At 43.5% G+C, this 13,676-nt stretch overlaps 1 protein-coding gene and 1 long non-coding RNA gene across 2 annotated transcripts; both read left to right on the forward strand.

Annotated features, from left to right (window-relative positions):
* Nucleotides 1–3,778: 3,778 nt before the first annotated feature.
* On the forward strand, nt 3,779–10,170 carry LOC127970887 (uncharacterized). Its single transcript, XM_052573589.1, has 2 exons — nt 3,779–3,966; nt 4,247–10,170. The coding sequence occupies exon 2, from the start codon at nt 4,801–4,803 to the stop codon at nt 10,168–10,170; it is 5,370 nt and encodes a 1,789-aa protein (XP_052429549.1). The 5' UTR covers nt 3,779–3,966; nt 4,247–4,800.
* A 102-nt stretch (nt 10,171–10,272) lies between these two features.
* LOC127972079 (uncharacterized) lies at nt 10,273–11,615 on the forward strand. The gene is made up of 2 exons (XR_008156993.1): nt 10,273–10,908; nt 11,189–11,615. It is a non-coding gene; the product is annotated as an uncharacterized LOC127972079 (long non-coding RNA).
* Nucleotides 11,616–13,676: the final 2,061 nt, after the last annotated feature.

Here is a 13,676-nt window from a genome sequence, read left to right on the forward strand (position 1 = left end):
TGAGACGCTGAAGAGGGACTTCAAGGAGTCTGATCGAGACGGTTCGCAGCACGACACCCGCAGCGACGATCATCGTGCCAGGACCACTGCCCACGTATCGACGAGAACACGAAAGGATCAGTAGACTTTTTGCTTGAAAATGAAGGGTTGTTGTCATGGTGTAAAGAACAGAAACTGCTATTTGTTAATAACTGGAATCTTTTCTGGGAGCGTCCTAGGCTGTTTCGCGCTGATGGATTACACCCCAGCAGAATCGGAGCGGAGCTGCTCTCTGACAACATCTCCAGGACACTTCGCTCCATGTGACTAGTAAGACAATTCTCAAATAACCATTATTATGAGTTTTGTTCCACCCGCTTAAATAAGTACTTGCGCTGTAAAAACTATTAAGACTGTGTCTGTTCCCCGAATAGTGAGGTCAAAATATAAATATAATGTAGGATCTAGAAAAAATCTTATCGTAATTAAACCAGAAAAATGTAAAGTAAATGAACAAAAACTATTTTTAAAGTTTGGGCTCATAAATATTAGATCACTCACAACCAAAGCAGTTATTGTAAATGAAATGATCACAGATAATAGTTTTGATGTACTCTGCTTGACTGAAACCTGGCTAAAACCAAATGATTATTTTGGTCTAAATGACTGTTATAAGCATGAGCCCCGTCAGACTGGTCGTGGCGGAGGTGTTGCAACAATATATAGTGATATCCTCAATGTTACCCAGAAAACAGGATACAGGTTTAACTCTTTTGAAATACTTCTGCTAAATGTTACACTGTCAGACATGCAAAAGAAATCTAATGTATCTCTTGCTCTGGCTACTGTGTATAGACCACCAGGGCCGTATACAGAATTCCTAAAAGAATTTGCAGATTTCCTCTCAGACCTTCTAGTTACAGTTGATAAGGCGCTAATCATGGGAGATTTTAATATTCACGTTGATAATACAAATGATACATTAGGACTTGCGTTTACTGACCTAATAAACTCCTTTGGAGTCAAGCAAAATGTCACCGGGCCCACTCATACACTAGATTTAATTATATCGCATGGAATCGATCTTACTGCTATAGATATTGTACCTCAAAGTGATGATATTACAGACCATTTCCTTGTATCGTGCATGCTGCGTATAACTGATATTAACTATATGTCTCAGCGTTACCGTCTGGGCAGAACTATTGTTCCAGCCACCAAATTTTGTACCCAAAAATACACATGAATTAGACGAAATGACTGACAACATGGGCACTATTTTCTATAATACATTAGAAGCTGTTGCCCCATCAAATTGAAAAAGGTTAGAGAAAAACGTACTGTGCCATGGTATAACAGTAATACTCACTCTCTCAAGAAAGTAACTTGAAGTCCTGAACACAAATTGAGAAAAACTAACTTGGAAGTTTTTAGAATTGCATGGAAAAACAGTATGTCCAGCTATAGACAAGCTCTAAAAACTGCTAGGGCAGAGCATATCCACAAACTCCTAGAAAATAACCAAAACAATCCAAGGTTTTTATTTAGCACAGTGGCTAAATTAACAAATTACCAGACACCACCTGATACAAATATTCCACCAATGTTTAATAGTAATGACGTTATGAATTTCTTCACTGATAAAATAGATAACATTAAAAATACAAATGCGAATGTAGATTCTACAGCGTACATCGCACCCAAAGATAAACTGCAGTGCTTTACAACTATAGGACAGGAAGAGCTTAATAAACTTATCACTGTATCTAAACCAACAACATGTTTATTAGATCCTGTACCCACTAAATTACTGAAAGAGTTGTTACCTGTAGCCGAAGAACCGCTTCTCAATATCATTAACTCGTCATTATCTTTAGGTCACGTCCCAAAACCATTCAAGCTGGCGATTATTAAGCCTCTTATTAAGAAACCAAAACTAGATCCTAGTTGTCACAGTCTTCTGTCTTTCTGTCTTTGTCTTTCTGTGAGCACATGGCTTGTGTTGTGTTTATTTGGTGCCATGTGCTCTCTCATTTCCTTTTCTGACCCCGCCCACCTTGTCACCTCAATACTGTTTAGTTGCTCCACCTGTGTTTCTCCCTTGCTCCTGGACTCATTACCTGGTTCACTCTGCACACCTGTTCAATTACTCACACACACAGCTGTTCCCCATTTGTTCACTAGTATATAGTTCTGTCTCACACACCACTCTGCCTGCCTGAATTATTGTAATGTTAATTGTGAACCGTGTCTCTAGTGCTTGTGCTGTTTCGGCTTGTTCCAGGTCATTTGTTTCTGTTTGTTTTTGCCATGTTGGCCTTTTTGTTCTATTAAATTTAATCTTACCTGCATTTGAACCCTGACCTTCTTTCCACGGCGCTGCCCCTACCGCACCTTGATACTAGTGTACTGGCAAATTATAGGCCTATTTCAAATCTTACATTTATGTCTAAAATTTTAGAAAAAGTTGTGTCTGCTCAATTGAGCACCTTCCTGCATAAAAATGCTCTGTATGAAGAATTTCAGTCAGGTTTTAGGCCCCACCATAGTATAGAAACGGCACTTCTTTTTTGCTTCTTGGGAGTCCATTTTTTATTTCACAATAGAACACTATTGTGCTTTCTGACGTGGTAACAAATGCTAAGTGTGAAATTGTGGAAAAAATAAATAAATAAGAGAGTGTGTTAAAAATGTAAAAGATTGGATGACAAATAATTTTCTCCAATTAAATTCAGATAAGACAGAGATATTAATTATTGGACCAAAAAACACTACACAGAATCTTGTAGATTAAAATCTGCAACTAGACGGATGTACTGTTACTTCTTCTACAGTCAGAAATCTGGATGTTATATTAGACAGCATCTTTTCTTTTGAAAATCATATTTCCAATGTTACAAAAACTGCATTCTTCCATCTTAGAAACATTGCCAAGCTACGAAACATGTTAACTGTTTCTGATGCAGAAAAGCTAGTTCATGCATTTATGACCTCTAGACTGGACTATTGTAATGCACTTCTAGGTGGTTGTCCTGCTTCGTCAATAAACAAGCTACAGGTAGTCCAAAATGCAGCAGCTAGAGTCCTTACCAGGTCAAGAAAATATGATCATATTACCCCAATTTTACAGTCTCTGCACTGGCTACCTATTAAGTTCCGTATCAGTTACAAATTATCATAACTTACCTATAAGGCCCTTAATGGTTTAGCTCCTGCGTACCTTACTAGCCTTCTACCACGCTACAAACCATCATGCACCCTAAGGTCACAAAACACTGGACTTTTGGTAGTTCCTAGGATAGCAAAGTCCACTAAAGGAGGTAGAGCTTTCTCACATTTGGCTCCCAAACTCTGGAACAGCCTTCCTGATAATGTTCGGGGTTCAGACACACTCTCTCTGTTTAAATCTAGATTAAAAACGCATCTCTTTCGCCAAGCATTCGAATAATGTATCTCTTAAATTGTGAGTGTAGTTGCATCTGATAAAATGTGCATTTTTATTCATTAGCTTGGGTTAAACTAATTTTACTTTGTTGGATCAGCAGCTATGCTAATGATGTCTCTATTTTGTTTCTATGTTTTGCCACGGGATGTAACTAGGATTTACACAAGCTCCAGTCTGGATCCAGATAACCTGAGAAGAGATGATGCTAACCTTGAATCAACAAACAGAACTAACAATTATCGCTACATGTGTGACTGCATCATATAATAACTATTAATTAGTAATATTGATAATTGTGCAAAAGGCGATAAAGAGAGCTACAGAGTACTGCTGCATTGAATCTGTTGACTTTGATTTTGAAATATGTACATCACGTATCGGTGCGTGTGGGCGCATACGTGCCGACGTCAGTATGAACCAATCGACAGTCTGTGTCTGTGACATTTAGCGATCGGTCTCTCCGCATAACTAGTGCCAGAGATGTTCATTGTCATTTATCAGCCTCAGCTTGACTGTATTTGTGCTGTGTGCGTCCTGTAGAAGTGAGTAACGATCGTTTTACACTGTTGTTTGCTTTATAGTTGTTTGTTAGTTGTGACGCAGTTATTGCACGAGATGTGCTGCATCTGAGGTATTTATGATTGCAGTTAAAGTTACAATGTTAATACCCATATTATTGATCACATAGATATCAGTGAATGTGATGTTATATTCAGTGTTTCTACTATTGTATTACAGCCTGAGGGGAGCAGCCTAGAATGTATGTCAATATGTTTATTATGTTAATTACTGATGTTAGATTCCTGTTCTCTGTGCTTGTAGGAATAAACCACACACTTCCACAAACTTGTATGCATATGTCCTGCACATATCTACAATACATCAAGCTCTCATCCTTTGATAATCATCCAGCCTGTCGTGAGTCAAACCAACTGCAGTAAAGATCACACAGTGGATAGCCTGTACATTTGATTCCATTCTGGATGGATATAACTTGCACTTGATTCAGCTTCATCATCTCGATGTTCTCTGATGCTGCAATTACAGAGATTGAACAGAGCTAAGAATATTCATCTAATCTGAGTTTATAAAGCAGCCCATCGACTGAACAAAATACCCAAACCTCTCATCGTGAACAAGCTCATATTACAGTATCCTGACATTTAACCACTGCAGTTTATGTAAAGGCTGTCTTCCCTCACCAATGTTAATCATCATACTTTATGATTATTAAACGTATTGAAACTAATACTCTGCTCTGTGTGTTCTGACCGACACACCCGGTTCACTACGATACCTTGCTAGCCTTAGTAATTCAGATAGCTCTTTGCTACATTAAGTGGTCCTTCGAGCCGGATCGTAGCTGTGCTGGGAGTATGCAGCAGAGTGTTGGAGTATCAGAGGCCATCTCCACCCGGCCTAAGCGTTTAATCAGACAGCCCTCTTATTTGAAAGACTATGAGGTCAGTGCTATGCATTACCAGAGACCGAGTTCAGTGGCACCGCCCGCACCAAGAGAAAGCCAAAGCTCACAGTCTCATGTGACGTGGAATGAGCTTTACCCGCCTCCAGATGATAACTCTCTAAGCTTCGAGGAGAGCTTCCTAGACACTTCCAGACAGTCTTATACCCCTATGCCTTACAGAACGGAAGGAGTACCACAGAGCAGGTTACTGAGTGAGAGTATGCGGTATGATTCAGTTTCACATCATGATACTAGAGAGGGTGAATTGACAGCCTCAGCCAGAGCGCCATTAGCAGTACAGCGAGATCAGTCCCGAGAGAGATGGCCCATGCCACCCCTTGCTACATCGGATGACTTTCAGGCTTCAGAGATAGAGGAGCCTAATGAAGAGTTACCTCCCCCACCGTGGCCTACACCAGAGTACCCTTCGATATTTGCAGTTGGTGAAGAAATGCGTATGATTAATGTCTTGGATCGGATGATGAGCGAGTTGCAGCTCATGAAAGAGAGTGTTGCCTCTAATGTCCTGACGCCCACTCATTCACACTCCACCCCGAGAGTGGTAGGCCCTTCCCAGACTAGAGGAGGTTTTGATCAGTACAATGCCAAGGTTTGTACTCCGAGGCCAGCAACTTATTCTACTGTTTCACATCCACCCCCTGTTTATCATTCACATGTGGGCTCTGCACGGAGGAGTGGAGTCCGACCTGGCATGAATCAGTCATACCCTACTCAAAGTACACATTTCTCCCCTGGGTCAGTGACACTGGGAGGGGAGTACCGGGGGCCTACGCCGAAGATTCCCCTTTTCATTCGTAATGACCCGATGGAGTTCTCTCGTCTGAAGTTAGCCCTAACTAATCTGTTGCCGGCCGATGCTTCAGAGCTTTTTAAGTACCAGATTCTGGTGGATCATGTAAAGCTAGAAGAGGCGTGTCTCATTGCAGACTCCTTTATTAATTCACCTATGCCATATACCGACACAATGATCGCCTTAACAGAGAAGTTTGGACAGCCGCATCAAGTCGCCTTGAAGAGGATCGCTGCGGTGATGGATTCACCTGAGGTGAGAAGAGGGGATATAGCTGCCTTTGAGAGGTTTTCTCTGCAGGTGCAGTCGCTTGTGGGTATGCTGCAGACGTTAGGTCCAGATGGGGAGGTTGAATTACGATGTGGCTCACATGTTGCTCGATTGCTCACCAAGCTTCCACCAGAGATGCGAGCAAACTTCCGTCGTCAGATGTTCCAGCATTCTGGTCACACGCATACATTGCTGGATCTTGCAAAATGGCTACGTTATGAGTCATGGTGCCAAGGCTATGACTCCACTTCAGGTATCAGTGGTCAGGGAACATCAGGCTATCGGGTTGAGAGGAAACGCAGCAGACCAGCAGCTACAGTGTTGCATGGATCGGAGAGTGGACAGGGCAGAGCGATTAAAACGGAAGGCCCTTCAGTGCAGCAAAGGAAGAGCAGAGTAAAGCCATATTGCCCATTTTGTGAGTGTACAGAACACTTCCTTAATAAATGTCCAGCGATACAGAAGCTCACGAAAGAGGAGGTTATTGAATGGATAAGGATCAATAAGAGATGTTGGAGATGTGGAAGAGCACATATGGCCGCCCAGTGTGATCTAAAGAGGTTATGTGATGTGTGTAATGGGAAGCACTTGAGAGTCTTGCATGATGCCAACTCACGCTCTTCAGCCGAGCCGCCGAAATCTGAGAATTGCCTGGTGAGTACCAGCACGGACGTTCTTTACGTAGATCGGCCCTCGGCTACTTCTCGTGTATTGTTGAAAGTTGTAAGAGTGTTACTGCGCAATGGAGGCAGAACGTTAGACACCTATGCGATTCTGGATGATGGGTCCGAACGCACAATGCTCCTCCCAGAAGCAGTTGACATCTTAAACTTGCAGAAGAAGCCAGAAGAGCTCGCCCTCCGTACCATCCGTCAGGAAGTTCAGACACTTCGAGGATCTGCTGTCTCATTCACTATATCACCCCTTGCAAATCCCAAGAGGAACTTTCGGATTAGGGAAGCGTTCACATCACAGCGTTTGGGTTTAGCAGACCATTCCTATCCGGTGGCCAGTTTGAAGAGAAGGTATAAGCACTTGGCGGATCTTCCCCTGGAGTCATTTGAACGGGTTAAGCCACTCATTCTGATTGGAGCAGACTATCCGAACTTACTTACCCCTGTTGAGCCGGTGAGATTGGGCCCTCCAGGAGGACCTGTAGCCATTCGCACGAGGCTGGGATGGACGCTCCAAGGGCCAGCACATTTCACACAATGGATGTCACCTACTCAACAATGTCTTCTGACTGGTGTTTCAGGCCAAACTGCTGAGCTTTTGCAGGATGTGGAGAGGCTTTGGCAGATGGATATCTTGCCATATCAAAGCAGTAGACTGGCTATGCGGTCGAAGCAGGATAGAGAAGCCGTGGAGCTGTTGGAAGCCAAGACTCAACGAGTGCAAGTTGGAAACATTCTTAGATATGCAACGCCGTTGTTACGGAGGCCGAATGTTCCCCCCCTTAGAGCGCCTATCAAAGCCGTCCTACCTAATCTCCGGAGTCTTGAGAGACGTTTGGGTCAAGACCCATTACGTGCCCAGGAGCACAGTGCAGCGATCCACAAGTTAGTGGAAGGTGGAGCAGTCAAGGAAGTTGACCCCAAAGAGACCTCTACTACAGATGAGTCGTGGTACATTCCACACCATGTTGTTTGCCACAACGGGAAGAATCGGTTGGTCTTCAACTGTTCCTTCAAGTTCCAAGGTATAAGTCTGAATGACACCCTCCTTCCCGGTCCTACGCTGGGCCCCTCACTCCTGGGAGTCCTGTTGCGCTTTAGGGAACACGCGGTAGCAGTCAGTGGCGACATTCGAGCAATGTTCCATCAGGTTCGACTCCTACCGGAGGATAGGTCACTTCTTAGATTCATATGGCGTGATATGAGACGGGATGAGAGCCCTGACGTCTACGAGTGGCAAGTTCTACCCTTCGGTACTGCCTGCTCACCGTGCTGTGCCACTTTTGCTCTTCAGATGCATGCAAGAAATCATCCTGGGCCAGGAGGGGTAGTGACACATTCAGTGGAACACTGCTTCTATGTGGACAATTGTCTCCAGAGTGTTCCCAACACAGACGAAGCCAAGGTGTTGGTTGACAGTCTCAGGTCAGTGTTATCCTCTGGAGGGTTTGAGATCAGGCAATGGGCTTGCAATAAGCCAGAAGTTCTTCAGCACCTACCAACAGAAGCAAGGTCAGATAACATGGAGGGATGGCTTTCAAAGAATGAGTCTGGATTGTCAGAACCGATCCTTGGGCTCAATTGGCAGTGGGAGACAGACACCTTAGGCTACAAGAGCCGGACTCTACAGTACACATCCCTAACCATGAGAAATGTCTATAAAGTGGTCGCCAGACAATACGACCCCCTGGGATTTATCGCACCCTACACAACTCGCGCCAAGCTGATTGTCCAAAGCATGTGGGACAAACCGCGTGATTGGGACGACCCCCTCTTACCCGCAGACTTGCAACGGGCATGGATGGAGTGGGAATCAGAGTTGCCCTTGTTGTCGAGTATTTCGCTGCCCAGACCTTATACTCCCACTCATGCCCAGCAGGAGATCACCTCTCGGCAGATTCACGTGTTTAGAGATGCCTCCGAAAAGGCTTATGGGTCAGTGTCTTACATGAGGACAGAAGACACTCAGGGTAGAGTCTATTTGGCTTTCATAGCAGCCAGATCCAGAGTAGCACCCCGCAAACAGCATTCTGTTCCCCGTCTTGAACTTTGTGGTGCCTTGACAGCAGCTCAACTTGCCAAGACCATCGAGAGAGAGCTGACCGTGAAGTTGGATCAGATTGTTCTTTGGAGTGACTCGACAACAGTGCTGACATGGTTGCGGTCTGAGTCATGCCGCTTCAAGGTGTTCGTGGGTACTCGTGTGGCAGAGATCCAGGAGCTCACAGCAGGGTGTACCTGGCGCTATGTAGACTCTGCCCGGAACCCAGCCGACGATGTCACCAGGGGAAAGACATTAGCAGAACTAGTCATGCCTAATCGTTGGAGTCAAGGCCCATCCTTCCTCCTTAAAGGACCTGCTGAATGGCCATCCTCACCGGGAGAGGTGTCAGGACTTGATACCTCAGAATACAGGAAGTCAACTTCCTGTGGAGTGGTATGCAGTGTGGATGGAAAAGAAACCACTCTAGGCCAGTCATTCTCATCTTGGAAAGCTCTGGTAGAGGCAGTAGCAGAGGAGGCTCACGGGGCGGCTGACCTGAAGAAGCCCTTGTCTGCAGAGGACTATCGGCAAGCAGAGTTGACGGTTTTCCGTAGAAGTCAATCAGCGTGCTTTGCAGAGGAGCTGAGTCGTCTCAAAGCTGGAAGGTTGGTAGGTCGGAGTAGCCGGCTTCTTACCCTCTCCCCAGAGCTAGACCCGGTCGAGGGAGTGATTCGAGTAGGAGGTAGACTCCGACGTGCAGAGCTGCTGGACCCTGCGTTCAAACATCCCATTATTTTGGACCCTTCATATTGGACGACTAAGCTGCTTATCCAGGATTATGATGCACGTTTGTGTCACCCAGGAACAGAGCGGGTCTTCGCAGAAATACGGCGTCAGTTCTGGATCCTCCGAGGTAGAGAAGCGATTAAGAGGGTTCAGTATCAATGTCAAGAGTGCAGGAGATGGAAATCCAAGCCATCAATCCCGAAGATGTCTGATTTACCAGTAGCCCGTTTACGGTTATACAAGCCAGCGTTCTACTCGACTGGAGTAGATTGTTTTGGACCGTTCCAAGTCAAATTGGGGAGGCGTTCAGAGAAAAGATGGGGTATCATTTATAAGTGCCTCACCACCCGAGCAGTGCACTTGGACCTCATACACGGGATGGATGCCGACTCCTTTCTGATGAGTCTCAGAAGATTCATTGCTCGCCGAGGGACTCCAGCGGAGCTCTACTCAGACCAGGGTACAAATTTTAGAGGAGGCGAGAAGGAGCTCAGTGAGTGCTTCCGCAGTATGTCCTCAGATCTCAGACAACTTCTTGCCAAACAAAAGATTGACTTCCATTTCAATCCTCCTGCCGCACCTCATTTTGGGGGTACGTGGGAGCGGGAAATCAAGTCTGTCAAGGCAGCTTTGTACACGGTCATAGGAGTTCAGCCAATCTCTGAAGAGGTACTGTACACAGTTCTTCTCGAAGGACCACTTAATGTAGCAAAGAGCTATCTTAAATTCGAAGCCGCTGGGTTACACCTCGTCTGATGTTGTTGACTTGGATGCTATAACCCCAAATGTTCTCCTCATGGGGCGGCCAGATGGGGCACTGCCCCAAGTAGTGTATCCTAAGAATGAAGGACGGAGCAGACGAAGATGGCGACATTGCCAAGTTATAGCGGATCACTTCTGGGCCAGGTTCATTCGGAGTTATTTGCCAACCTTGCAGCACAGGCAGAAGTGGCATGGAGCCCCAGAGGATCTGACAGTGGGCTCAGTAGTTCTGTTGATAGACCCACAGTTCCCCAGAGCACTCTGGCCCATTGGTAGAGTGGTTGCAGTACATTGTAGTGCAGATGGTCACGTGAGGTCTGCGGATATCCAAGTCAAGGATAAGGTTTATACCAGACCCGTTGCCCGGCTGATTACTCTTCCAACGATACCTGACACTGAAGTGGATGAGCAATGCACTCCAGGTGCAACAGATTCAACTTAGCCTTTTGCGGAGACAAATTGCACACAATTTGGGGGCGGCTGTGCAAAAGGCGATAAAGAGAGCTACAGAGTACTGCTGCATTGAATCTGTTGAGGACTTTGATTTTGAAATATGTACATCACGTATCGGTGCGTGTGGGCGCATACGTGCCGACGTCAGTATGAACCAATCGACAGTCTGTGTCTGTGACATTTAGCGATCGGTCTCTCCGCATAACTAGTGCCAGAGATGTTCATTGTCATTTATCAGCCTCAGCTTGACTGTATTTGTGCTGTGTGCGTCCTGTAGAAGTGAGTAACGATCGTTTTACACTGTTGTTTGCTTTATAGTTGTTTGTTAGTTGTGACGCAGTTATTGCACGAGATGTGCTGCATCTGAGGTATTTATGATTGCAGTTAAAGTTACAATGTTAATACCCATATTATTGATCACATAGATATCAGTGAATGTGATGTTATATTCAGTGTTTCTACTATTGTATTACAGCCTGAGGGGAGCAGCCTAGAATGTATGTCAATATGTTTATTATGTTAATTACTGATGTTAGATTCCTGTTCTCTGTGCTTGTAGGAATAAACCACACACTTCCACAAACTTGTATGCATATGTCCTGCACATATCTACAATACATCAAGCTCTCATCCTTTGATAATCATCCAGCCTGTCGTGAGTCAAACCAACTGCAGTAAAGATCACACAGTGGATAGCCTGTACATTTGATTCCATTCTGGATGGATATAACTTGCACTTGATTCAGCTTCATCATCTCGATGTTCTCTGATGCTGCAATTACAGAGATTGAACAGAGCTAAGAATATTCATCTAATCTGAGTTTATAAAGCAGCCCATCGACTGAACAAAATACCCAAACCTCTCATCGTGAACAAGCTCATATTACAGTATCCTGACATTTAACCACTGCAGTTTATGTAAAGGCTGTCTTCCCTCACCAATGTTAATCATCATACTTTATGATTATTAAACGTATTGAAACTAATACTCTGCTCTGTGTGTTCTGACCGACACACCCGGTTCACTACGATACCTTGCTAGCCTTAGTAATTCAGATAGCTCTTTGCTACAATAATGTTCATCGTCTGGCTGACTACATCTTGTATTATTATTATTATTTTTTTCTAAAAATCCTGTCAAACTTGCACAAACTGACAGTCACCACCATAAGCTACTACTAAATATTGTAGAAACATAATTTTCTGTAAAGTTGCTTTGTAACTATTTGTATTGTAAAAAGCACTGTACAAATAAACTTGAATTGAATTGAATTGAACGTGCCATAAAGTGCTTCTGAATAGAGCCATTTCACCAATTTGCAGGGTATTGTTGTATCTTTGCCCTGTTATTGTTATGGGTGATTGGTGAACAGTTGTAAGAATCTATGGTATCACACCATTTGCATTTAGATTTTTATCTTTTAATTTTTTTTTAAAGGAATCTTCGGCTGATAGTGATTCCTGTTCACCCTCAGATGGTACCAACAGTGACACCTGGACTGGCACCCATGAAGAGCCCAGCTTCATTGAGGCAGAGCTACAGCCCAGTACACCCTTGCCTAAATCCACGATCTGTGGAATTGAGTCTACAGCCGAGTCCACAGCCATTAGAAAGAAACCAAATACTCCAAAGCCTCTGGGGGAGCGCAGGAAGATGCAGGATGGATCCTCCAGTGAGGAGTCCACATACTTGATGCGCACCATCAGCAAAACTCTGGAAAAGTTGGCATCACAGGAAAACACCAATGATGCCATCTGAGCTTTCTGCAAAAATCTAGAGCACAGAATGAGGAGTTTGCCACCACATGTACTGCCACATTTCCAGCATGAGGTTGATGATTGCATTTTCAAATATTCAGTGGGCCACAACCATTCACTGGATGCATCTGTCAATCAGTATACAAACCTGTAATGTGTTACATTGCAAAAGTGTAACCATGTTTGCATTATATTGTAAGTTGTACATGTACATTTGTAATTTATATTATAGTTGTAATATAGTGCTTGTACATTTCTATTTAGAATTTAGTCTCTTCTATTTTGGGTATTTTTAAATAATTTACCTTCTAGCAAATTTTTGGGCCATTTTTCTGAACATTGCCAAATAAAACACTGACTTTCGGTAAAAATGTACTTGAATTCACAATTCTTTATGTTAAAAGAGATAACAAAAGACATAATTATGTCAAATCCTGACTTTTATTGAGCAAATTCACACCATTGTCATAAAACACAAAATTTCTTCTGCGAGCATATTAAAGCATATGATAAAATATGATATCAAATATCATCAAAAAAATACAAAATGCAAATGCATAGAGAAGTGTTAGACGTGTGTGTGTGTGTGTGTGTGTGTGTGTGTGTTTGTGTGTGTGTGTGTGTGGAGGCTCTTGTGTGCTCAAATTGTGACTAAGCAACTGAAGTTTAAAAAAAAGAGAAAGTTGAGAATCTCGCACACCAATAACATGCATTTTAACCAATGAACAAATATATACAAACTTATGTTTTGAATTCGAAAATTATAGATTTTTTTTTTTTTTTTTTTTTGTGAAAGTTACACAACACACACAGAGACACACAAGCACACACAAATAACAGAGTTTTCATTCCCACTTTTGGAGCACACTGCAGTGACTCAGTGTCTTATATTTTGCCCCATTGAAAGGGGACTGTACCAATGTCTGAATTAAAGTACTGGCACAGTTTATCCCTGAGCTGTTTGGCGTGTGTTGTACTGTTGGTTGTGTGTGACAGAGAGGCCTGCTATAGGCAGTTGCCGAACCGTGCCGAAGTTGTAAGAATGACCTAATCCTCAGGGGGCGTGACAGAGGTCAAAAAGTTCATTACTGAAGTTCGTGATCTAAGGCGAGCGTCATTGCCACAGAGTTCAGCATCATTTTTACGGAGGACAGCGAAAATTCATTTTAAAACTAAATAACGCGATATTACTGTCGACAACAGTTAAACAATTACCATCTAATTGCAAACTTCTACATTTTTTTATTAGCGTGTCATTTAATTGTCTTTTTTTTTTCAAAACTGTTTCA

The sequence above is a fragment of the Carassius gibelio genome, chromosome A4 (assembly GCF_023724105.1).
Source record: "Carassius gibelio isolate Cgi1373 ecotype wild population from Czech Republic chromosome A4, carGib1.2-hapl.c, whole genome shotgun sequence".
NCBI classification, from domain to species: domain Eukaryota; kingdom Metazoa; phylum Chordata; class Actinopteri; order Cypriniformes; family Cyprinidae; genus Carassius; species Carassius gibelio.

What these genes read in the sequence shown, in the direction of transcription:
- LOC127970887 (XM_052573589.1), top strand. Translation starts at nt 4,801, where the DNA reads ATGCAGCAGAGTGTTGGAGTATCAGAGGCCATCTCCACCCGGCCTAAG.